Here is a 26,924-nt window from a genome sequence, read left to right as displayed (position 1 = left end):
AGATCATTTATATTGGGGACATCATGTGCAATGGTGTTCCTTATGAACTGAGTCACCATCGAATATACACCTTCTGACTGCAAATGCCAACCTGCAACTCCTCATTCGATTCCAATTCCTTCAAATATAAACGTTCTTCGGATAAGACCCGAGATTCCTACCTTCTAGTTCTATACCTATTCGACAATCTTTGGAGATGTCCCACCGAACGGACATGCTCCATGACATGCATCTGCCACAGGCGAGGACTTTAACAATAATTGGTTCCACCTAATGTACAATTGACCCAGCTTAGAATGCAGGTATTTTCTCCTGGGTAATGAAAAATGTTCACAAAACGCCAACGAACCAATCATGCGCCGTTAATAAAGAAGAAGCATTTGGGATGGACGATTACACTTTACAGGTGTGTATGCATGGGTAAAGCATTTTTCACTCAATACATGAGGTGTCAATCTGGAAGTGCATCCCCGAACGCATTTCCACCTCAAAGTTTGTAAAAGCACGAGTAAGCGCGGGTCACATCACGATGATAGAGATAGAGTCGCTTACCGGAAAAGAGGAGAGAAGGTTCCTCCAGCAGAAACACAGCGGTGACGTAACCTTTTTATTCCTGTCCTAAGGAGGCGTCGAACATTGGTCGATAAAACGGAGCACACAAAACAGGAACAGAAATCGAACGTTTCCAAACGGGAAGAGAATGGACAATAAAAAACACAGGAGGAAGAAGATCCTCACTGGTTGTTGTTGTTGTTTCAAGGATTTACGAGGAACTTCAATTCAGGAGGTCATTCGGCCCATCAAGCCTTCTCATTTTCTCAATCCTTGTCAAACTTTCAGCTATCCAATGACTTCACTATCACTGCCAAGTGCCAATGCAAAGAGACCGTTCCATGCATTCACCATTCTGAGTGAAAGACCCAGGTACCGCCTTATAAACCGCCCTAAACTCCGAAATTTCCCTTTATATTTACTCTTATATGTGAGCATTGTTGTTTTGTAGTTGTGGTTATTGTAATTTTCTGAAGAATAAAATCGTATATTTCTCTGTTCTTCTTCTTCTTTTTTTTAAAACGGCCATTATTAACCCACCTTTTTCTTCCGAATTTTTTTCCCTAAACGACATATGAATGAAGGTTAGTTTGGAGGAACTATAACGTGGAGGAACTACCAGACGATGAGAGTGCGTTTCCTGATGAGTCACGCCATATTGGGACTCACTACCAATTGAAAGTTCCACAGTAAACAACATGGAAAAGAAAATCAAAGATTACGTACGGTACCAGGTTTTAAAATAAACTGAGTTTAAGGGAATTAAAATAAGAACTAGAACGGCATTCAGTAGAGAGCATTCCTTCGCCTGGTTGGCCATACTTCACTCAATGGTGAAGAATCACGTAAAAATTTATACCAGCCGGATCCGAATCCGGATCTTCACCAAAATCTCATCGATTCTTCCTTGTCACATACCCTTCATCTCTGCTAAATTTCGTCCGAATCGGTTCACAACTTTTTGAGATATTTTGTTCACAGACAAAGGGACAGACAAACAGACAGGGGTGAAAACATAACCTCCATCCACCATTGGTGGCGGAGGTAATAACTAAACTGACGGAAAGTTTGGGTTAGTTTTCTATATACCAAAATAGCATCCTTACAACCACGAGAAAAATTATGATGTCGCATCCATGGTTCAAAGGAGGGAAACAGGATGGGACAAAATGACGGAAGACATGACGTAATTTGATAGTAAACCAATGGGAGCCAGCTCATTCGCATGTCGTTGGTGGGGGCGGGGGGGGGGGATTGGCGGCAGGAGCAAGCTTGGCTTGCGTCTTCACGGACCGGCTGCCAGGCCTGACGCTGCTTTACCGAAGTAAAAAAAAAAAACATTTTGCCTTTCCCGGGGGCGGGGGGGGGGGGGGGAGAGAGAGACGGCATATGGTCAATGGTGACGATCCGTCGCTAAATTCGTGATCGTGCTGGTGGCGGAATTTGACCTTGAGTCCATCCCCTGTCGACCGTAATATTGTTTCATCAGGCTTGGGATCGTAACTGGTGTCAGGAGTGGGATTCGGACGCGGAGCGGCATTGTTGTTAAACGATAGCCCTTCGAATAGTAAAAATAAAAAAAGTTCATTTTGGTGAAAATTTTCTCCTCCTCCAGTTGAGTGTGTGACAAGGAAGAATTGATTCATTTCAATTGGACTGTAGATGGCTAAGGCTGAGAAAAATATTGCTACGGTTTTGAGATTGGCACATTGAAGTCATTAAAGGTAAAAAGGGTTGCCCCCCATAGTTAGTCACATGAGCAAAATAGGCCCATTTGTAGTATAGTTATGTCTTAGTATGTGTAAGAATAGGCCATTTCCCCTCTTAGTGCCTGCATTGTGTAAGGACAGGAAAATAGGCTTTGCTTGCCACTGATTTCCTAGCCACCCTAGCCGCGATCCAGTTTGTTAAGCATTGGCTGCCCACTAGTCGAGTAACACGAGGTAGGCCTAAAAAGGGCGGGGTGCGCGGCGTTGAGGTCGGGGAGCAGCAGCGGGAGACGGTAAGAGCCACCAGCCAATCAGGGCTCTAGCGGCATGGCGTGATAGGGCATGGTGAGGCGTGTCTGGTGATTTTGAGAAGGTTCGCGGGCGTGCCTATATAAGTCGCTGTGCAAAGCCCTTGAGGACTTGACTTGCATCACTAGCGCGGGAGGACTTGAGGGGGTTTGCTCATTGTGAAAGGACTCGCACGCCAGGACTCGCAGAGGAGAGAGAAAGGATTCGGACTCGCAAGATACGCGCGTTGTTTAAGGGCTTGCGCAGAGGGAGAGAAGAAGAGGCGTTGAACTGTGCCAAGCACGCGGGCGCAGCCAGACGCGCCGGTAACGCTTATTGCGCTTTTCACCCATACGAGTAAGCGCGGCCATAGCCGCAAGTGAATAACCACCAGCCGCGTCAAAGTCCGCTCCCTACCAATTCGCCCCGTGATAACTCGCTCCATTCGGACGACACGCGGAGAGCTCCTGCCTTCACCTACTCCAAGGGATGTGCCGGGGACCGGAGAGAGAGCTGCACGGAAGCCATCCCTGGGTGAGCTGGTAAACATCGTCTTGCCATCTGCAATCCCCGTGTGAGTGTGTGTGTGAGACGGGCCCGTGTCCTTGGGATTAAGTATAAGACTGTTTTAAGGATTGCTCTGTGTCTCTGCTCTTGAACCATTGTACATTGCAAATAATAATAATTATTATTCCTTTGCCTCCCAATTCGATCGCCTTTGTGATTTCTCCATTGACTAAGTGTGGTACGAATAAGAACCGCTTGAATTGGGGTCTAGTAATTAATAATAGCACGAGTCACGTGTACGCAAACCGCTCGGCGTATCACCAACACACGTGGTTCGTGTGGGGCTTATTTCCTCGCTTACAGGGCAGCGCGAGTATTTAGGTAATAGAGAATTTGGTCCTAATACCCTATTTCGCGCTGTCCGAAAGGGACGTCATAGGTCCCGGGTCACGCTGTTCAGTCAAAGACAAGGGGACTAATCCCCTCTTGGTAGGGGAGAAGGCCGGCGGCGGATCCATAACAATTGGTGTTGGGGAGTGGGATTTGGAACCCAACCAAAATTATTTGGACAAATTTGGCCAAAATTACGAGCGGCCGAAATTTAATTATTAACATCTAAATTAAATTCGTACCATGGCTAGCCAAGACGGTCAGATGCCGGTGGGGGTAAATGAAGAGGAGGTATCTGATGAGGAGTTAGAATCGATAACCCAGGACCCCCGGGAAGAATTGGAAGAAGGGGAGAACATTGTTGAGGTGCCGGCAGTAGGGGAAGAAAATGGCGGCGCCTTGTACGTGGCGGCGAGGGCCGGGCTCGCTGCGCAAGTGGGGTTTATGTACATGCAATCCCATATGAGCACGTTCATGACACAATTCATGAATGAAATAAATAAAATGAATGGTAAGATGGACGCCCAAAGTAACAAATGCACCAAGGAAATGAAAGATGGTCTAAATAAATTGGAAAACAAAATGGACACGCAAAGTGACAAAACCACCCGGGAAATAAAAGAAGTGGGGGACGAATACATCCGGGGAATAAAAGAAATGGGGGAGACCATTGGGCACATGTTGAGCGAAGAGGTCGCATTGGTACGCGACGAGGTAACGCGGTGCGAGGAATGCCTGGAAAGCGAGCCTGAGCGAGGCACAGTTAAAATGACTGGGGATAACGAAATAGCGACACGGGGTGTAGAGGAACCGACGGCCGCCGAATTGGAAAATACAATTTTATTGGCGCCGGCGGTCGTCGACGAAAAAGAGATTATAGTTGAAATTGGGGCCGAAGAGACGGCAGAGTTAGAAATTAAATCGAAGAAAGAAATGGAATGCACCCAAAGTCTGTGTTCACATCGTGATGTCGTGCTGTCTAACCCCAATGAGAATTTACAGATGTTGGTGGGAAAGCCGGAGAAGAAGGACCTTAAGGTGAGTAGGAGCGTGTATGGCGCGAAAATGTTTGGCGCGAAAACATTTTTGGCGCGCTTGGGATCGCGACGTAACCCGGGCGCTCGTGGAAGGTCCGTGGTGCGATGTACATGAGTCAATGGCCTGCGTGTGTGAAGGAAGTGTGCACCGGAGCGTGCGGGGAACAAGTGTGCACCGGAGTGTGCGGGGAATGAGTGTGCGGGAACGAGTGTGCACCAGAGTGTGTGGGAAACGAGTGTGCACCGGAGTGTGCGGGAAACGAGTGCACACCGGACCGTGTGCGGAGAGCGAGTGTAGTAACGGAATGCAGGGAGTGTATGAGAGGCGCTGGAGCGTCGTGTTTTGCGAGGGTGGAGCGAGTCGCGTGTGGTGAGAGCGCAGCCCGGGCATCGACGCAGACTGGGGGAGCGTTTAGGGTGACAGATAGCCGACGCGAGCCCTCGGTGCGCGGGGTGCTTTGTGTGCTGCGGGGGCCGGCGGGGATTGTTGCCGCGGCGGGCTCGCAAGGATCGGCATGCACGATTCGTGCCGGGCCCCGCCCTGTATGGTAGGTGCCACACCTTGGCGGGAAAGGCGATCGGCACGTTTCGAGGGGGGTAGGAGAGGTCGGAGCTTCGCCCCCTGGCGGGCGTGGTGCTCTGACCGTGGGAGGTTGGGCCATCGTGCCGGGGACCGAAAGGCTCCACGCAGGGATGGCGCCTGGAACCTTGGCCCAAGCATGCCTCCTCCCCTGAATCGAAAATGCCGGACGGACCCAACCAACAGGAGACCAACCACCCGCAAGCATTGCTCGGCTTATCGAAGCTGAGCTGTGACGAAAATGTATTGCCGCACAGACAGGCTCATAGTTAGTGGACGAATAGCCATATTGTTGGTGAATGGTAGCTTTACCATCCCTCATTAGGGGGCACATGAGCATTAGAATATGGGGATGGCAGTGAAAACTAGCCGAGGGCGGGCTAGGATATTGTTAGGGATTTAGAGATGACAATAGGAGACTGAGAGTTAAGTAGTGACTTTTGTACAGGTAGAGGGGACGTAGAGAGATTAGAAGGATGATAATGACGAGGGAGTGCTTAGTGTAAGGGAAGACGGGAAAGCACGAGTTTTAGGGGGAGGTAGTTAGTTAGATGATGCTGTGTGTGTGTAGTAGTGTGGAGAAATTGTGGGTGTGTCTTGGGCTTGAGCAAATGAGGAATTGGGTGTGCTTGGGCTTGAGCAAATGAGGCATTGGTCGGGGATGACCAGAGGTAGTGTATGAGTGGTGTATTGAGGACATATGGCATTGTGTTGAGTGCAAGTGGAAAAAGGTATGAGAGCACAAGAAGTGTGCAAGAGAGATTGGGGTGTGGAATAAATGGTGAGAATATTTGGTGTGGAATGATTGGTGTGTGGAATAAATGGTGTGGAATGCATGGTGCGAAGGAGTGAATGGCGGGAGATGGACCCCTTCACGGATATCCGGGGAGGGTAGTTTAAAGTCGGGTAGAGGGCTTAGGTAAATTGTTGGATATTGTCACCTGTGGTGCAGGTAGTGCCAATGAAGTGCTTGGATGGGTGCACGAGTCAGTGAATGGCTGGGCATGTGGGCTTTGTTGGTGCGTATGGTTATTGGGGCACTCCGCCACTGGTAGTCTGTTGGCCACGTGAGGCCGCAGGTAGGCTCTGGGAGCCAGTCAGAGTCGTGTTCAGTGGGGCCCGAGGATCCTAGGAAAGGACCCGGGTAGCCCAATGCCAGAGAGGGCATCAGAGGGGTGAGAGAGCCAGGAGGGGCTTTCCCCAGTGTAGGGTAGTCACAAGGAGCAAGGTAAGCTTGGGTGGCGACTTCAGTGGCGGAGGTGCACAGGTAGTTGGACCTGCTAGTGGAGCCACATGACCCAGCCCCGAAATTGTGCAAAGGCACAGTGTGAAAAATTGGGGAGTGAGTCCCAAATTCGTAGGGCACCACAGGGTGGGTCAATGGGAATTGGGTTTTAGAACCACATAGTTTAAAGATGTCAATTTGCAGGGCAAGACCCCGGGTAGTGTAACTGAGTTATTGTTATTAGAGTATAGTTAGGGTGAGAAATCTCTTCGCACCATCCACATCCACTCACCAGGGGAGACGGAACTCCACACCAGGTTTTGTGAACGATTTGAGTGGGTAAGACGCATCATGACGTGAAAGTGACATTGCGTGTAATTCCATCTCCTCCTTCTTGGGAGGGATTGGAAGACGAATTTGGTTTAGAGGGGGATATGGGAGACAAGACATAGTGACGGATTTGTCATTTGTAAATACAGGGAAGGGCAAGGGTAGGGTAAGCTGACATGGGGGGTTACGAACCCCTAGGGACGAGCTTGCTCTGCTCGCTCTCCCACGCCCCTCATGTTGCATTGCCTTGCATTGTGTGTACCTTTGCGTCCTTTCCTTTGCTAACTGTGCTTTGTCTTCCTCCCCACCCATGGACCCATTTTGGAGGGGAGTGTGCAGGAACACTGAACTGTGCAGCTGCAACTGGCTACACCTGTGCGGCACCCCTACTGCATTTTGCTGCACCACAATACACCTTATGGACCACACGTTCTGTGGCCTTGCCTTTTTGCTGAGCAGTCATTTGCTGCAAACTTACCTTGCACCTGCGGACCACTGGTTTTAAGTGGCGTCGATGTCACGCAGTCGGACCACATGAGATTGGCCCTGCTGGCAATAAAAACGGACACGGTTTGTACATTGTATTCTGGTGTGCCAGGAAAGAAGACCTTCAAGTTTGTTTTTTTTATTGCACACCGAAGATGAAGCAGGAAGCAAGAAGATGCAGCCAAGCAGCAAATATGACATTTGAAATGTGAACTGTTTGTGAAATGTGTATTGGTGCATTGGTGCATTGCTGTGTTTTCTCCCCTCCAAACTTCTTTCCAAAAAGAACAGGTCCTGGGTTATAGAGATGTAAATAATTAGGTTGTAATTGCAAATAAGATGCCACCCACCGACTTTATGTTTAGTTTCAAAACAATTCCGCAATTCGGTTAGCTGTGGGTCTGAGTCTGTTAGTTAGTTACACAACGCAGTAGGTGGGACATATCTAGTGTTGTAAAACTGTCACATACAGGGAGTTACATTAAATGTTAGAGGGGAACCACATCTAAGTGTCACACGTAATTTTAAAACTAGTCCCAAACCTTTCTCAAAACCGGTTGTTCTCACTTGTGTGGGTTCGACTTGGCGACTAATCTGGCAAGGGAGGGGGACAGTGCTACGGTTTTGAGATTGGCACATTTAAGTCATTAAAGGTTAAAGGGTTGCCCCCCATAGTTAGTCACACGAGCAACATAGGCCCATTTGTAGTATAGTTATGTCTTAGTATGTGTAAGAATAGGCCATTTCCCCTCTTAGTGCCTGCGTTGTGTAAGGACAGGAAAATAGGCTTTGCTTGCCACCGATTTTCCAGCCACCCTAGCCTCAATCCAGTTTGTTAAGCATTGGCTGCCCACCAGTCAAGTAAAACGAGGTAGGCCTAAAAAGGGCGGGGTGAGCGGCGTTGAGGTGAGGGAGCGGCAGCAGGAGACCGTAAGAGCCACCAGCCAATCAGGGCTCTAGTGGCATGGCATGAGAGGGCGTGGTGAAGCGCGTCTGGTTAGTTTGAGAAGGTTCGCGGGGCGTGCCTATATAAGTCGCTGCGCAAAGCCCTTGAAGAAGACTTGACTTGCATCACTAGCGCGGGAGGACTTGAGGGTGTTTACTCGTTGTGAAAGGACTCGCACGCCAGGACTCGCAGAGAGAGAGAAAGGATTCGGACTCGCAAGCTACGCGTGTTGTTTAAGGGCTTGCGCAGAGAGAGAGAGAAGAAGAGGCGTTGAACTGTGCCAAGTACGCGGGCGCAGCCAGATGCGCCGGTAACGCTTATTGCGCTTTTCACCCATGCGAGTAAGCGCGGCTATAGCCGCAAGTGAATAACCGCCAGCTGCGTCAAAGTCCGCTCCCTACCAATTCGCCCCGTGATAACTCGCTCCGTTCGGACGACACGCGGAGAGCTCCTGCCTTCACCTACTCCAAGGGACGTGCCGGGGACCGGAGAGAGAGCTGCACGGAAGCCATCCCTGGGCGAGCTGGTGAACATCGTCTTGCCATCTGCAATCCCCGTGTGAGTGTGTGTGTGAGACGGGCCCGTGTCCTTGGGATTAAGTATAAGACTGTTTTAAGGATTGCTCTGTGTCTCTGCTCTTGAACCATTGTACATTGTAAATAATAATAATTAAACCTGTTATTCCTTTGCTTCCCAATTCGATCGCCTTTGTGATTTCTCCATTGACTAAGCGTGATACGAATAAGAACCGCTTGAATCGGGGTCTAGTAATTAGTAATAGCACGAGTCACGTGTATGCAAACCGCTCGGCGTATCACCAACACACGTGGTTCGTGCGGGGCTTATTTCCTCGCTTCCAGGGCAGCGCGAGTATTTAGGTAATAGCGAATTTGGTCCTAATACCCTATTTCGCGCTGTCTGGAAGGGACGTCATAGGTCCCCGGTCGCGCTGGTCAGTCATAGACAAGGGGACTAATCCCCCCTTGGTAAGGGGAGAACGCCGGCGGCGGATCCATAACAATATATTTCCAGTCTCTGGTCAGCGCGCGCATCTATTTTGACCCTGCTCATCAACAATTTTTTCTTTTTTTTTTCAAATTTCCAACGGTACCTACAACAGCACGCGCCTGTTGTTGCCGGGCCGGTGCGCTATCTCGGGAAATACGGTTCTGTGAGGGTCGCTTAGTTTGTCCAAATCCAACCAGCCATTCCAAAGATATGAGTAGTTTTGTGTGCCGTGCCGTCATGAATCCAATCGGCTGGATATTGTCATTTATTGAAACGAAGACGTTCTTTGGCGGGTTCGTGTGAAGCAACCAGAAGGCCCAGAGAGCACCGGGTGTTCTCGTTAGTTAGGCCTGGATCCTATCTCGTTTGTCATGAAGTTGTAAGTGTCTGTGATAATCTGGTGGACTGGGAGAAGAGATCGTGGGAGACCATCGGCATGGATTCAAGCGCTTCCGCATTAGCCCAGCTGCGAATGCGCCAATTTGAACCACACCATACAGCCCATCTGCGCATGTGTGGCTTTGATACACATGCAGCGTGTCATCCCGTACACGAAGATTGGTCCGGGGTGTAGTCATTTGCGTATGCGCGGTTATTTCAGCATTCAAATGCTTTGGCATCGCCTGTTAGACTACTTGCGCATGTGCAGTGTTGACGCGATCGACGCATTGGAATGTTTGACGGTACGGCGAGGCGATCTCGAGAACGAAATGGCAGTCTATAATATGCTTGAAGAACCTAATGATTTTCAGAATAAATACATTTTAAAATAACTTATTAAGCTTGTGTTCATTATTTACACAAAGGCCGATCTGTCCAATTGGCTGTCTTTAATTTCTCTCTGGATGGTGTCACTGCAGATGAGGAGGACCGCAAGGCATGAGGACACAAAAAACAACACCTTTATCTATCTATAATTCCAGTAATCTCTGTCTGTACGTCTGTACGTCTGTACGTTTGTTTGTCTGTGACCGCTGTTTCTCGACAACCACGGGTCCGATATACTTTTAACTTGCCAGGTATATTGCTGGGGACCCGAGGATGTGCCTTTTCAAGGTTTCATATTAATCGGACAATTACTTACCGAGCTATGTCCAAAAAACGATTCAACCAATCAGAGAGCAGCGAACGATCGCGTGTGCCGAACGTGGCGGGCACACTTTGCCTCGGATGGCACATTTGAGAGCGTATTCATTTATTTCACGTTTGCAAACTATGTTGGCGTTAAACTATGTTTTACAACTAATAAAAACGAATTTGCGATTCATTCGCTTTCCTGCGCGTTTGTGCACGCGATGGCGATTTCTTTACCAAACTCCGGAAGCCGTTCGCTTTGGACCAAACCATTGCATGTAAATAGAGGGGGGGGATTGTCACCACTCGCAAGCCGTTCGCTTTGGACCAAACCATTTCATGTAAATAGAGGGGGGGGGATATAATTTTAGATATAGATATAGTACGGGCATGCCCTAGTATGTGCAATGCATGCTTTTCAAAAAAGAAAAAAAGAGAAAAAAAAACGCATCGCCGCATCAATTCTGGAACTTTGGTCTGACCAGAACCAGCAATATTTTTTTTCGGCCTAAGAGGTGATTTGATCACACTTTACATAATCCTACGTGGTGAACTCAAGAACTCTACGTCTCATTTAAAGAACCGCCGGCCCTATGTACAGTTGCCTCCGCGGATAAACAAGATGGACACTAGTCACAACACTTTACACCCAATTTAGACCCCTTAAAACCTTATAGAACCCAAAAGACCCGATAGACCCTTTAGACTGTAAACCCCAACTACTATTGGAAAGTACAATTTGGACCTTTATACCCCATAGACCCTTTCGAATATTAGACCCCTTAAGACCGTTATTAACACTTTAGACCTTCTAGAACTCTTTGACTGCTTAGACCTTTAAACCCCTTAGACCTTTTAGGCATTTACATCCTTTAGACCCTATAGACCAGTTAGTTAGAGCCTCACTACTTTTGGAATGTACCTTTTCGACCTTTAGACTCCTTAGATCCCACAGGCCTTAGACCCCTTATGATACTTTAAACCCATATAAACCCCTTACGCCTATAGACCCTTTTAGCCTTTCGATTATTTAGACCTTTTCAGACCCTTTTGACCCCTTTAGACCCTTACAACTTTTAGACCTCTTAGACCCTTTAGACCACTTTAGATCCTTAGATTCTTTACACCCCTTAACAACACAGATTGAATTACAGTCAAAAATCCCTCAAACAATTCTGTCCTGCAGAACAGAGACCGTGCAGTTATCACTGTTGTTGTATAGCCCCCGACAGTTCTCTCGAACAAGCCCACGGCACAGAGACAGCCGATCTATCTCGGAGGAGCGACCCAGAGATGTCCCACATCCAGGGTGGTGCACCCCCGCCTTCACAAATTCAGGGCCACGACAGAGTTAGAGAGAGAGAGAGAGGAAGAAGAGACAGACACAAGAGGGAAAGGGCCAGTTCATGGGGATCAATCGGCACTCTGATCATGACCACGCTGCCCTGACAAATCTGGGCAGCAGGAAGAATGAGGAAGCTTTGGCCCGACTGGCATTGGGAGGTACAACCACCACGAAGAGGCATCCCTGATAGTTGTAGTTATCACAGTATTTAAATGTGTCTACTAAGGATTGAGTAACAATGTGAAAATTTTTATAACTATCCTTCAGGTGTTTTTTGTTTAATACATAACTTTCACATGTCATTGACTTCTCTGATTATGAACACATAAAATCTTTCAAACTTTTCCTCTAGGTCTCAGCCTCTGGAGTGTTAAAATGGAAGCTTACCTTGATCATGCTCGGACTGATCCATGGAGCTTTCCCTGAACTACTGAACCTCCGCTGACGATTGAGGCTCTACTATAGAGCCTCCTTTGACCTACTGAACAACGGGGTCTGTACAGACTACTCTGGAGTGTCAAAATGGAAGTTTCCCTTCACCATGTGCAGACAGAGTGCAGCCTCCTACACTTTGGCAGTGCAGCCTCCATTGACCCCACTTGAAGAGAGTATAGAGAGAACCAACCTCCCACACGCTGTTCAGTAGATTCTCCCTTGACCCCATTCAGACAAAGAACAGACCCCGCCTCATACACGTTGCTCAGTGGAGCCTTCACCCCTCTTGGACAGAGTACAGACCCCGCCTCTTACATGTTGCTCAGTGGATCGTCTCCCTTGACCCACATGTCCTCCGTTTGCAAACCAGAGGCGCAAAATGGGAGCTTGGCATGTTGGCAGTGTTTGCCTGCTCTCAGTTCTGATGATTTTCCCATCGGTTTGTGCCCGAGCTTCACCTGATCCCCAGTCGAGACGTTTCTTCGGACTGAGGCTGAGCGTGTCAAGTGAAAAGGTGCGTGCAGTCCTTTACTGCTGGAACAATCTGCTCTCTCGGGGATGATGATAAATTGTTCCTTTATACTTCACCTCTCATTTTCCCACTGTTTGGCTGATTGCCCCGTATTCGGACAGGCTCATGTGAGGACCTCAAACTATATTTGTTCGCGCTGTGGCTTGTACTCCCCTCGCTAATCGAAAGCGGCCGTTCTGAAGCGATTGCATCTTTGGGAAGGAAACAAGAGGAAATGTGCCAAGTGCAGCTCACTGGGGAATTGATCGAAAGAATGTTTGAGCTCAAGAGTTGTGGAATGTTTTAAAAGTTTCATTAAAGATCTATTGCAGCTTTTTCACAACCACGAAGCATGTTTTCTCTTTCTTTTATATACATTTTGCAACAACTATAGCTAAATATATATTGTAAGCAGGTTGTCTTATGCATTCAAGTACATTCAAAAATGTATGTCCATTCACTTTTGGTCTCCTTGATCCAATGGGAAAGAGGTTTACAGTATTTGACATCAATTTTACTATTATTTATTTATCTATTTGCAGGAACGCCTGAACAATCAAAATGGAGCAGCTACTTCAGCAGATTCCCAACACCATGATCGCTGCCCTCCACCATCTCCGAAGTTCCTTGAGGATGCTTGTGGAGTGGGAACCTGCACTACCCATAAGGAGTGTCCCGGGAGGTACCGCTGCTGCTACAACGGCTGTGTTTATACCTGCCTGGAGCCAGTGTCTCCTCCTCCTGGTACTTTACAAGATACCATCACCTATCGCTTAACTTTTCTCATTTTGTCGGAAAAAATTAAGATGTCTGTTATGCGTTGAGATAGATCTCTAAGTTCATGATTCATTATCCGACACAAAAATAATGACCAACATTGATGGAACCTATTGATCTGCAGTCTTTTACACATTTATTAAATGAAAGTTTTTACTTAGGTCTTTTACAAATATCAATTTCAACTCAACAATCTTTCTTGTTTTCTTTCTTGTATTTTTATCCACAAACCACACGACTACCCCATCCATACCCATGATGTCTTCTACCTCCAAATGACCCCATTCCCAAGCACTTCCCTTTTTCCCACCTATTTTTGTTTGTTAGTTGTTTCGTTGGTTTGATCTATTTCTGTTTCATCCCCATCTTCCCCTTATTCTTCTTGCTGTGTTTCATTCAGTTTGTGTGCAGCTTGTTCACCGACATGTGAAAAAAAAAATTAACCTTCTTATTGAGAGACCTCATTCACTTCGTCATGATATAACTTTATTTCAAAAAAACATGGCTGGTCAAACTCTACATTAAAGTGACAACTATCGGGAACGCTTCTTTGTGGTGGTTGTACCACACAACACAAGTCGGGGGCCAAATCTTCCCCATTCTTTCCTGCTGCCTGGATTCGTCAGGGCAGCGCGGTCACGGTCACAGTCAGAACCATGGGGTCACGGTCCCCATGGACTGGCCCTTTCCCTCTTGTCCTTGTCTGTCCCTTCTCTCTTTATATATCTCTCTAACTCTGCCGTGGCCCTGACTTTTGAAGACACGGGTACACCACCCTGGATGTGGGGGATATCAGGGTCGCTCCTGGGAGATCGATCGGCTGTCTCCGTGCCACGGGCTTGTTTGAGAGAACTGTCCAGGGCTATACAACAACAACATTAAAGTATCTACAGAAGAGGATCCCTTACCCCAAGTTGATCTCTTTTAGCATACAAGTGAGAAATATTTTTACATACAAAGATTGTCAAAAGTATGCATTTTAAAATGGGATATTGATTTGCCATTTCCTTCAATTACAATAGACTAGGGCATGCCCGTACTATATATATATCTAAAATTATATCCCCCCCCTCTATTTACATGAAATGGTTTGGTCCATTCGCAAAGCCAAAGCGAACGGCTTGCGAGTACGGTGACAATCCCCCCCTCTATGTACATGAAATGGTTTGGTCCATTCGCAAAGCCAAAGCGAACGGCTTGCGAGTACGGTGACAATCCCCCCCCTCTATTTACATGAAATGGTTTGGTCCAAAGCGAACGGCTTGCGAGTACGGTGACAATCCCCCCCCTCTATTTACATGAAATGGTTTGGTCCAAAGCGAACGGCTTGCGGAGTTTGGTAAAGAAATCGCCATAGCTCGGTAACTACTTCTCCGATTAATATGAAACCTTGAAAAGGCACATCCTCAGGTCCCCAGCAATATACCTGGCAAGTTGCAAGTATATCGGACCCGTGGTTGTCGAGAAACAGCGGTCACAGACACACACACATACACACATACACACATACACACATACACACACATACACACAGAGATTACTGGAATTATAGATAGATGAGCTTGGAAATACTATGTTGGAACATTACAACACAAGCAGACTGCTGTACTGTACAACAGAAAATCATCCTATTTCCAGCATTAACAAGCAAGCTGCGTTGGTGGTGCAGAATGGCCGATGAACAGTGGAAAAGGGATAACCTTTCTTCCAGAAAAAACGAAAAAGCAAAAGGTGCTGGTGATTCGGCTGTCTACTCTTCGTCAATGCAAAAGAGGAAGATGTAATAACAGTGATATTATTGTCTGTGCTGCTAACGACAATGAGAGCAGGATACTGATGTAGTGCTTTTTGTTTTGTATACAGATTCGAGGCTCATGTAAGAGCTAACCCATTGAACATAAAACATGCACAAACACATAAAATATGCAATGAAGGGAGCACGAGACAAGAGGGGGGAGGGAAGTACACAAGCACAACAACAGAAGAGAACAGGGATGTCGGTAGATCTGTGGAAGGGAGAGGACTGAGGTAGGAGGGAGGGGTACACGGTACAAAGCAAGTGAACACTTCTAGGGATTTCAGGAAAGAAGTTGGGGAATGAAAGAGGCAGATTTAGGGTGTTTTAATGGGGGTAGAAAATATCAAGGTTTTTGATGGGGGAAGATAAGAGATGGTGGTGAACAGCTGTTTTAAAGACCTGGAGGGAGGAGAGGGATTGAAGAGAGTGTGGGAGTGTGTTCCAGAGGCAGGAGAAAAGAGGAATGAAGGAGTGAAGGTGAGCAGAGAGTCTTGATTTTGGCAGTTTCACCAGAAGAGGGTTGCTGGCAGATCTTGTGCGTCCTGCAGGAGTACTTGGGGGACAGAGCACAGACATAGACAGAGCAGGGGGAGCAAGGCCGGAGAGGAGTCGGTAGAAGACAGAAAGACCACCTACCTGCCTGCGGTGAGAGAGAGGAAGGCCCTCAGAATCAGCTTCATCGCGGGAGATTCCAATGATTCTGAAAGCTTTGGTTTCAACCACGTGAAGCCGAGCTGGGTGTGAGGCAGGAGCAACAGCCTAGAGGGGAGAGCAGTATTCCATTGAGCTGCGGATGAAAGCTTTGTTTGTGGTGAGGAGCTCAGAAGTGTCCAGAAAGGACTTCGCACGACGGAGGATGCCCAGTCAGCAACTGTCTTTGGAGGCCAGCTTGGAAATGTGGTTTTCCCAGGAAAGGTCATGGCAGATAGTGAGACCCAAAATCTTGAGTAACAGAACTCCTTTGAGAAGATTGTTGAGAAAGTAGATGGGAGGGTTGTCCAGACGGTCTTTTTGGAGAGACAAAGTGAGAGTGTGAGATTTGTCAGGATTGAAAGACATGTTCCACTTGTTTGACCAGTTTGTGATATCGTCCAGGTCTGGAGAGAGTGAAGAGGATGCTGCCTGCCGATCTGATCTTGTGTAAAGCTTACATCAATGACATGTGAATCAACAAAAATGTGCCATACTCTTACTTTTGATGGAGCACCAGTGCCGCCAAAGCAGTTCCCGGACCAAGATTATTTTGGATGGTTTGCCATTGCCTTTACAGCAATCCGTCAGGGCAAGAATTTGTTCAGGGTGCTATAACAACAACTCACCAACTCTTCCCAAAATATACTGGTGGATCTTTATTGTTTATAAAAGACCATTGTTGGCAGACAGGTCCTCCGGTGTAATGCCATTCCGATGGACGACACACAGACACAGTGATCCATTGCCCTCCATCTGAAACATCAGGATTACAGTTTAAAGCTGAGTTGGGATTCAGGATAGGCAGCTCATCGGCGAGGGGTGCACACCTCAAAGTTATCCTGCCAGCTCATATTCACATTCGCTAAATGAAGATTTATCATTGGGGTGACAGGATGATCAAAAAACACAGACCCGGTGAAAAGCTAGTGGGAAAGACACCTGGGTAACTGAGAAAACAGCTGCCGGCTTCGCACACCACTGACACCATGCAGTCCTGGGCAGAAACCACGGTGCCGCAGAGAGAAAAAGTGCCAGAGAGATCGCAGTCACTGCCAGAGCCAGAGGGTGATCCCACAGAAGAGGAGAGTGGGAGGGAGAGTGAGAGAGAGAGCGGCCTCGAGCCCAATTAACCACCCATGATACACGCTCATAGGTCCTCACAGACACCGTGTGAGGATCACACTTCTGCGCTGATTGGTTAGGGTGGTGGGGTGTTGGTAATTTTCCGATCACTCATCAGCTTTGCTCCCGATGCATGAAGGAATCTCCCGATCCAGCCTGGCGACGATCCTGGTGTGGTGTGACATGCACTAAAAAAAATATTCCCCTTTTTAAGGTCATTTTCACTGATAGAGTTGGGGTTAACCTTGCGGGCCCCCTGACATTTTAAGGCAATGTTTTTATGGCCAGATTCCCTTCCTGACGCCAACCCTTTAGTCGCCTCTTACGACATGCAGGGATATGGTGGACCTATTCTAAACCGGGGCACACACCGGCACATTCATCCAGCAAGCTGCTACTCAATTTTGCCAACTTCGGAAGGATGACAGGCTGAGTCAACCCCCCTGGCGATAATTCGACGATCCACCGGGATCCTAGGATTCAAAGCCAGCACCCTAACCGCTAAGCCAACACCAGGCAGGTGTGACATACACTATGAAATAGAAATAACGACATCAACATGCACTATGATCAATAACAATATGCAACTGGTAATCTAACTATCTTTTTATTCTTTAGCCACCACAATTTTCACTTTTTTAGGGGTTGGCTGGGGAAAGCCTGGCCCAGTTCTTTCATGAACCGACTGGCCTGATGTTCGACTGAGGTTAGGGCAGGAATTTGGAAGTTGACCATGGTACCAGTGTTAGCTCACCTTCTCTTCGTGAAGAACACACCATGGGATATTTAACATTACCAACTAATGCCAGCAGATGGGACGCCAGTTTAACGTCCATCGGAGGGGTGGCACACACGTTGATGAATCACCCTGCCTGTGAAACACTGGGATGACAGTTTATAGCTGGGTCAGGATTCAAACCCAGGCTAGACAGCTTCGGGGCGAGTGTGCATATCTCTAGGCCATCCTGCCAACCTTGGCAATCCCCCTATAAACATGTTTGTATGCAGGAAACTCCCACACTCTCACAATGCCACTCCTTTAGAAGAAGCTGGCAAATTCCCCAATTTATTTTTGTGTTCAACCCCTGGAGGAGGTAAGTTATCTGAATCTCCTCGGCCTCACTTTCAGCTAGAACCAGACTTGGACAAGTCATATATCCAAATCAGCCTCCAACGCCGACTGCCACATTGGAATTCTTCCTTAGGTCCCAAATCCTTTCCTTTGCTGTGCTCAACTTGTAACACTGTGCAAGGCCTTCCTCTAAAGTGATATGTGATGAGGCTACTGCTTCCCTTCTCTATGGCCATGAGGGCGTTGATTCAGAAGCTCTACTTGTCAAAGACTCCTCATATGACAGGCGGCTGAACCTCAGTCTGTTTCTCATTCACTGCAGACATGGTGGTGGCCTTGCAGTTTTTTTTTAACCAGCTTTGTTCCTATCGTGATGGCCCATCCAAGTCACATATTTTACCAGTATTAAAACATTCTTGTACTTCTAAGTCTTAGCTTAACACTCACCTCCACTCATTCGTCTCTCACCTCTCTTGTATGTGGAACTATCTTCTTGAGTTTGTTGCATTGTGCTCTTTCCTCTAGGCAGTCAAGTCTGCTGTCCACCACTCCCACCTAGTGGTCTATCACTCTATCCAATTTGTACCCCACTTCTTCGACACTCCCTGAGGCTCTGTTCCCTTTTCTCCTAGTTGCCTCATATGTATTTTTGTGGTGCATTCCGCTCCAACTGGTTCCACTTTGGATAACTTTATATGTCTCTCAATCCTTTTACCCTCTGTTGTTCTGCCCTTCCATGACCCTGAGCATCTGTACATATTGTCCTGTGATTCCGCTCGGTGAAGACCGGAAAATCTCGGATAGCCAAAGCCAGCTTTAACTCCAAAGGCGTTCAGTTCAAATAGCGGATTTTATATCGACACGCGGGGGGAAGAAAGGAGAAGAAGAAGCTGGAAGCTTTCACCTGGGCGATCCGCCGAGCAGTCTTCAACCCTGCAAAAAGTAACTCAAACCAACCGGATTTTATGTACAAAAATAAACGCCGGCTTTATTGAAACGAAAGGCCAGTAACAACGAGGCAAACGCGGTGGCCTAATCCCTCTAAATGGAGCGCTCCTATTACAGACACACACACGCACAGAGGATACAACAACAACAACAACAACAACAACAACATGCATTTTAAGGCCATTCTCCATACTAGAGCGGGGGTTAGCCTTGCGGTCCCCATGACAGTCTTCTCCTTTTTGCCCTATTTTCTGCATCTCTCCTTGTTAACCCCCTTGCCCGCATTTCTTCTTCACCATCTTTAGCCATGTCTTTCGCAGTCTTCCCCGTCCTCTACTTCCTTCTACATTCATTTCCATCACTCTTCTCAACCAGTCACTTCAATCCTTCCTCAACACATGACCAAACCATCTCAACCTGTTCCTCTTCACAGCATCAATCACAGGCTCTATTCCCATCATCTTTCGCAATTCATAATTTGTCTTCCTCTCTCTCAACGATACTCTGCACATCCACCAAACCATCCGCATTTCCACCCTTTCCAGCGTTCGTTGCTGCTCTACATTCATGACACATGTCTCGCTCCCATTAATCATAACACTTCTCACACATGCAGCATACACCTTTCCCTTCAGCTTCAACAACACTCCCCTCCTCATCAGCACGCCACTCAGTTCCCGACACTTCTTCCATGCACATCTCACTCCAGCAACCGTTGCCGAGTCTGATCCACCTTCTCCATTCAGCATGTCTCCGAGGTAGCAAAATGTTTTCACACCTTCCAGCTTCACGCCATCTCCAAGATCCAACTCAACATTTCCTCCATCTACAGCTCCCTCTGTGCACACCTTACATTTGAATGTAGCTGCCACACTGGTTAATGACCCTCTCAGACCACTACATTTTTGATGAACCCACTCAGCGCACATTGTACATTGAATGGAGTTCACTCTGACACCCTTCCTGCACACAGCACATGGCCACTTCCCAGTTCTTTCCACCTCACCACATGCTTTACCACTTGCCATCACCTTCGTCTTTCCTATATTCACCTTCAGACCTTTTGTCTCCATACATTCCTTTCACTTGTTCATCTTTTCCTTCAGTCCATCCATACTCTCCGCAATCAACACCAGATCATCTGCATACAACAACTCCCACGGTAAACCCTCCTTTACGTTCTGAGCCAGCACCTCCATCACAGCTACAAATAGTGGTGGACTTAGTACCGACCCCTGATGCACTCCCACCTTCACCTCAAACTCACCACTGTTCCCGTCCTTCGTCCTTACAGCTGTGCGCGCTCTTTTGTACATTGCCATCACGACTCTGATCAACCATTCCTCCACTTCTAACTTCCTCAATGCCCATGTCAATACTTCGCGTGGAACCCTATCGAATGCTTTCTCCAGATCAACAAACCCAAGAAACAACCTCTTCCTCTTCTCCATGTACTTCTCCTGCAACTGCCTCACAATAAAGAGCGCGTCTGTCGTTCCTCTTCCTGGCATAAATCGAAACTGCATTTTGTCGATCTTCACCTTCTTCTTTATCCTCCTCTCCAACACCCTTTCCAATACCTTCATTCCATGCTCCAATAACTTTATCGCTCGGTACGAGCCACACTCCAGAGGGTCACCTTTCCCCTTGTATAGAGGGACGAGGGTACTCAGTTCCCAATCCACTGGAATGCGGCCTTCTTTCACCACCAGATTACAGATCTCTGTCATTCTCTCCACACCCCAACTTCCTGCTGCCTTCACCATATCTCCCACAACTCCCGTCGGCCCTCCCACTTTTCTACTCTTCATTGCTTTTAGCGCTTCGCTCAACTTCCTTCTCAGTTATCTTCTCTGCTGGTCCTAAAACTGGGTTACTCTCTATGTTGCCATCCCATTCATTCTCTGTATTCAACAGCCTTTCCATATATCTTTTCCATCTTCCTTTAATTCCATCTGGGTCCACAACGATTTGTCCCACTTCATCGTTCAAGCAACTCACCCCCATCACATCACACCTCTCTTTAGCTATCTGCTTTGCAATCCTGAATACCGTTCTCTGACCCTCTTCCGAATCTAAGCGTTCTCCGAACATTTTCCTACATGCCTCCTGCGCCTTTGCTACCTCTTTCTTTGCAGCCTTCTTGGCTGCCTTATAACTTTCATGCTCTGCTTTTTCTGCTCCCGTACCCTTCGCCTTCTGCCACTCCTTGAACTTCTTCCTCTTCTTGTCAATCCTCTTTCCAACTTCATCATCCCACCACCATGTTTCTGAGTGCCTCGGTGGTCCTTTTGTCCATCCACATACCTCACCAACGGCTCCCAACAGACTATCTTTCATTGACATCCAACCACGTTCAAGCTCAACCACATCATCCTCTACCCTACTCAGCCTCTCTTTTAATGCCTCCCTTACTGTCACCTCTTTCAACCTCCACACCTTCATTCTCGGTTGGTACTTCACCTGCCGAGGTCTCCTCGCACCCTTCACCCTTATGTCGCAGACAACCAAGTGGTGCTGTGAAACAGCCTCCTCCCCCGGGATCACCTTTGTGTCCCGGAGGTGCCCCCTATCTCGCCTACGCACCATCAGGTAGTCAACGGTTGTCGTCGACCCACCTGACGTGTATGTAACAAGCTTATTATCCCCTTTCTGGAACTGAGTGTTACAATTCAACAAATCAACTCCATCAGCAAACTCCAAAATCCTTTCACCTTCTCCATTTCTCACACCATATCCGTAACCCCCATGAACTCCCTCAAAACCGTCCATACTCCTTCCCACATGTCCATTTACGTCTCCTCCTACCACAACAACTTCCTCATCTTTCACGTTTTCCATCAGCTTCTCTATCGCACACCAGAACTTGTCCTTCTCTTCATCGCTCCGACCAACCTGCGGAGCATATCCCGAGATGACGTTCACCAAGAGCTTTCCAATCATCATTTTCACCATCATCAACCTATCACTCACTCTAGTCACACTCACCACACTGTCTACAAACTCCTCAGAAAACAGGACACCAACACCATTCATGCCCTATGGGCACCCTTGCCACACAAACATGTATTTCTGTCCCTGCCTCCCCTTCACCATTCTCACATCACTTCCCTTCCATCTTGTCTCTTGCACACAACATATGTCCACTCTTCTTCTGACCAATACTTCCACCACTTCTCCTCATCTCCCTGTCATTGTCCCTACATTCCATGTCCCAAACCTCCGAAACCGATCTCCACTTCGGGCTGTACCCTGCCCATATGTAGTTGTAATTGTCATGGTTCTCTTTTTATCGTACACGCACATGGGATAAAAAAAAAAAAAAAACACCTTTAGAGGCCATTTCCCCCCGCAAAGCGGGGGTTGGCCTTTTTCGGGCACCGTGGTTGTTGTTGTTTTTTTGGTCCCCTTTTTGAAGCAATGTTTTACGGCCGGATGCCCTTCCTGCCGCCAACCCTGTTTGTCGCCTTTTACGACAACCAGGGAATTACCAGTGAACCGGTACTCAATTAGCCGACCTCGGAAGGATGACAGGCTGAGTCAACCCCCCTGGCGTTAATTCAGCGATTGACCAGGATTCAAACTCAGGGTCCTAGGATCCTAAGCCGGTACCCTGACCGCTAAGCCAACACCAGGCTAATTCAGAGTATAAATAGGGGTTAGGATTTTATGTGTGACTTAGCTGCGAGCGGCCTGTGGGGTCTTGTCAGGGTCGCCAAAAGTCATCCTGGGTGTTGGCGGGAACCTCCGGTCGTTGGCGTGAAGCATGCGCGTTGGTGGGAACCAGGCCTCGATGTCCTCACACGCTGCAGCGCTTGTACTCTCGTCCATGCGCCGCCTCTCCCGGTCAGCTGTTTCTCTCAATCCCAGATGCCAAATGAACAGGGGAACAAGGAGACGAGGCCGGCACACAATCACTTGTTCCGAGGTCCAGAACACCAAGAGGAGAAGATCGTCAGCACACACTCGCAGGCAGACACCAGAGCAAGAGTGAAAATGTCGGTCTCACAATTGTTTTTATAATCCCGGCTCTGACGTCAATGTGCTCTTCCTCCACTCAGCGCAGGCCAACAGCACTCCACCAATGGCCGCTCGCTTCTCCCTCATGCCATCGGTCGGTGGCCAATCAGCGGGTCGCTTCCCTCGTCCAATCGCTGCCCCTCTGGGCGTGTCTTTAGGCTGCTCGCTTCGATGTTGCCATACAAGCTGGTGATGTAGCTGGCCTCAGTTCCATTGGTAGTGTCCAGAACTGACTTCCGGTGAGTTTTATTGTGGGGGGGGATTTATTAATTAGTGTACTAATGGGCCTGCCTAGTGTCTATTGGTGTAGTGCCATAAGGGACAATGGATAAATCACAAGGTCTCACAAACAGGGGAATTAGCATAATCCCTACGCTAGTGAACACGCCCCATTCCTCGTAATCGGGACAAATATACACTTAATCTGACATTCTGGCTAAACAGGTCCCTGACTTATGTACATCGAAATGGTTCTTTCTACCCACGATCATCGGAGCACCTACCTATACAGATCTACCTGAATCTATATATCACTACCCCAAAATTCATAACAATATATTTATTCTTGTCCTTTATTTTTTTATTTTTCAAGTAATAAAAGTTATATTGCAATATTGTAATGAGAACAACACTCGTACACCTACATAAATGGTGAGATATCAAGTATTGGTGTGGGCTGTAATGGAAAACATCATATGTAGATGCTTTTACATGTTTAACCAAAAATAAAGCTTTCTTTTCAGCAGCATATACATTTTTTTAATAGCAGGATAGTGTGGACAAGATTTATTTGGTGGCTTTGTGGCAAGGACACTCTCCTGGCCTCCCCAATTTGCCAAGGTTTTTTTATTCTATGATTCTTCAATCCAAGCAATTTCCAGGAGAATTATGTTGTTATCCAATTGTCAATTAAAAGCTCAGCTGACATACACATATACAGTCACGTGAAAAAGTAAGTACACCCCATGTAAAGTTTTGACTTTTTCAACATATTTCAACATACAGCTATTTGATCTTCATTTCAACAGTATTGAAAGATAAAGGTGATATAATATAACAAATATCATGAAACATTTACATTTTGTAGTCCATTGTATAATTTAAATAAACATGAATGCAAATTTCGCATGTGGAAAAAGTAAGTACACCCCGACATTTATCACTACTTCAAATACCTAAAATTAGAATCAGGTGCACCAGCTCAGGTGCAAATAATGAGAACATCGTTGGAAAGGATCTTGGAGGAACCTGTCTTATTTAAACCTCAGACATTTAGTTTGGTTTGCTCTTTGTTGTTGAAGTGTGCGGCATCACCATGCCTAGATCAAAAGAGCTGTCTGAGGCCTACAGAAAGAAGGTTATATATGCCTACAAGTCTGGCAAGGGATTTAAAAAGATATACAAACAATTTGAAATCAATCATTCGACTGTCCGGAAGATCATCTACAAGTGGAGAAGATTCCAAACAACTGCCAACTTGTTCAGGCCAGGCCGCCCCAGCAAGTTCAGCCCGAGAGCAGACCGCAAGATGCTGAAAGAAGTCTTTAAGAACCCCCGAATGTCATCACGGGACCTACAGGTAGCTCTTGCCTCTGTTGATGCCAAAGTGCACGAGTCTACCATTAGAAAGAGGCTGCACAAATTTGATCTACATGGGAGGTGTGCAAGGAGGAAACCTTTGCTGTCCAGAAAGAACATCAGGGCAAGACTAAAGTTTGCCAATGAACACCTAGGCAAAGACCAGCACTTCTGGAACAATATGCTCTGGACAGATGAGTCAAAGGTAGAGCTATTTGGCCACAGTACCAGAAGACATGTTTGGCGAAAACCAAAAACAGCATTTGAGCACAAGAACCTGATACCAACTGTAAAGCATGGTGGTGGAAATATTATGGTTTGGGGCAGCTTTGCTGCATCAGGGCCTGGGCAGCTCACCATCATAAAATCCACTATGAATTCTTCATTGTACCAGAGGGTGCTTGAGGATAATGTGAGGCCATCTGTCGGAAAGTTGAAGCTCAACCGAAGGTGGACCTTGCAACATGACAATGACCCTAAACATACCAGTAAATCCACCAAGGAATGGCTGAAAATAAAGAAATGGAGGGTTCTGGAATGGCCAAGTCAAAGCCCGGATATAAATCCCATCGAGATGTTGTGGGGGGATTTGAAACGAGCTGTGCATGCAAGAATCCCCTCAAACTTCGCACAGCTGAAAGAATTCTGCATGGTGGAGTGGGCAAAAATTTCTCCCCGTCGATGTCAGAGACTGGTAGACAGTTATAAGAAACGCCTACTTGAGGTTGTTTCTGCCAAAGGGGGCAATACCACCTCTTAGAGCCAAGGGTGTACTTACATTTTCCACATGCGAAATTTGCATTTATGTTTATTTAAATTATACAATGGAGTACAAAATGTAAATGTTTCATGATATTTGTTATATTATATCACCTTTATCTATCAATATTGTTGAAATGAAGATCAAATAGCTGTATGCTGAAATATGTTGAAAAAGTCAAAACTTTACATGGGGTCTACTTACTTTTTCACATGACTGTATGTCTCATGTTTAGTGCTACCAACTAGTCGTAGCATTTCATTGTGATGGTGTGAAAAAGTGTAGAGTGTAGTAAAATACCACTGTACTCAGTGAGCCATTGGGCTGAGCCCAATGTCGTACGTCTCCCACAACTGTGCAGAAGATTTATCATGGATAATCAAGCAATAAATATACATTATTGTAATTCCATCACAATATTGCGTTTTAGCATCAGCTCTTACTATTCACAAAACTAACACTGCATCATAAATCATCAACATAAATATGAATTATTCAAATGGTTCCAGCATACAATTTATTGATGTTTATGAAGTGGCAAAGCCTGAGCAGACGTTGCCTTTCACACATAATCAACTCCTGCCCTTTGTGAAACGGACACCATCTTCATCTTGCTTGAGAACTGACGCACTAACATATTCGGTACATGGTAAATAGATGGTCTGTAAAGTTGCATTCATTAGCATCAGCAGCAGCTTCCACTTCAACCCTCCCACCTCTCATTCGATCTCTGCTTGTAGAGACATGCTGAGGAAGATACAGAGAGCCAGACAGCGCATAGATCTCCACCCCTGCAGTTGTAGACAACAAACAATCCCTCAATTTTGCGGAATTATGGGCATGTCTGGAAAGAAAGCAGTCATAGCCCCTGTTTTCACAGACAGATAAATAAGCAGTGTTGAATCCCAGGGAGATGTTGGTTTGAAGTAAATCAATGTCATCTCCTTCAAACAGGCCTCAGTCTCCTGTGGTGGTCATGTATTAGTTTACTTGCAATGAAGATCATAAAAGAATGCTGCCAGCATACCGCTGCAAAGTGATAGATACTCCAGAACTCATGAACATTGCCACTTGTATACTAAAAACGAAAACACGGAGTGTCAGGTGCAACAAACTTACTGGAACTAGCAGCTGCTGATACATAACTTATTCACTTGGGCTATATCATGCTGGCAGTGCTGAAGTTTTTCATGAACAACAATTGTCTCTTCGGTAATCGAGAACTGAAGCTGACATTAACTTATTGGTTATTCATGAGAATAGTCAGTTTATTTGCTGAAAAACTATTGTAATCCTCATATTTTTATATTTCTTTTCATGCTAGTGGTTGACTGGCTGATTCAGCCGAAACCACGCTGGCTTGGAGGATATGGATGGTTACTTGATGGACCAGAAGAAGTACTTCAAGGTATCTTGACTATATGCATACTTGCCACAGCTCATACACAACGAAGACTGCTAATATCCCTCAACCTTCCCCCTTCCCTCCCCAAATTTTGCCTCTGTATCCATCTTGTTTACCCCCTGCATTCTCCTCATTACCCGCTTCCTTTGTTGCTCATCTCCCTCTCTTTTCTCCCTCGGCCATGATGCTGGTATTTTACCGCCTTCTCTTTCCGCTGTTCCTTTTGTTATGTTGTGTCCTGATCCATTCTGTGTTCTAGCTCTTACACGAGTCCTGACTCTATATGAAAAAACAACAACTATAAACCATCTGAAAATGCAAAGCCCAT

The 26,924-nt window shown here is 46.7% G+C and overlaps 2 protein-coding genes across 2 annotated transcripts in view; one reads left to right on the top strand and one right to left on the bottom strand.

The window, feature by feature from the left end:
• The window catches only part of PIK3R4 (phosphoinositide-3-kinase regulatory subunit 4), a gene marked incomplete at its 3' end in the record, with an annotated part of 103,134 nt that extends 102,446 nt beyond the window's left edge, over nt 1-688 (bottom strand). The window contains exon 1 of the mRNA XM_078768997.1: nt 553-688. The remainder of the gene's footprint in view (nt 1-552) is intronic.
• Nucleotides 672-26,599, top strand: WFDC1 (WAP four-disulfide core domain 1; the record flags this gene model as incomplete). Its single annotated transcript, XM_078768998.1, has 4 exons — nt 672-924; nt 11,830-12,426; nt 12,966-13,167; nt 26,516-26,599. Coding segments are annotated over exons 2-4 (421 nt in total), but the record flags the coding sequence as incomplete, so codon positions are not given.
• Nucleotides 26,600-26,924: the final 325 nt, after the last annotated feature.

Source organism: Myxine glutinosa, unplaced genomic scaffold, assembly GCF_964187855.1.
Source record: "Myxine glutinosa unplaced genomic scaffold, kmMyxGlut1.1 SCAFFOLD_849, whole genome shotgun sequence".
Classification (NCBI taxonomy): Eukaryota; Metazoa; Chordata; class Myxini; order Myxiniformes; family Myxinidae; genus Myxine; species Myxine glutinosa.
This window is presented reverse-complemented; position numbering and strand designations above follow the sequence as displayed.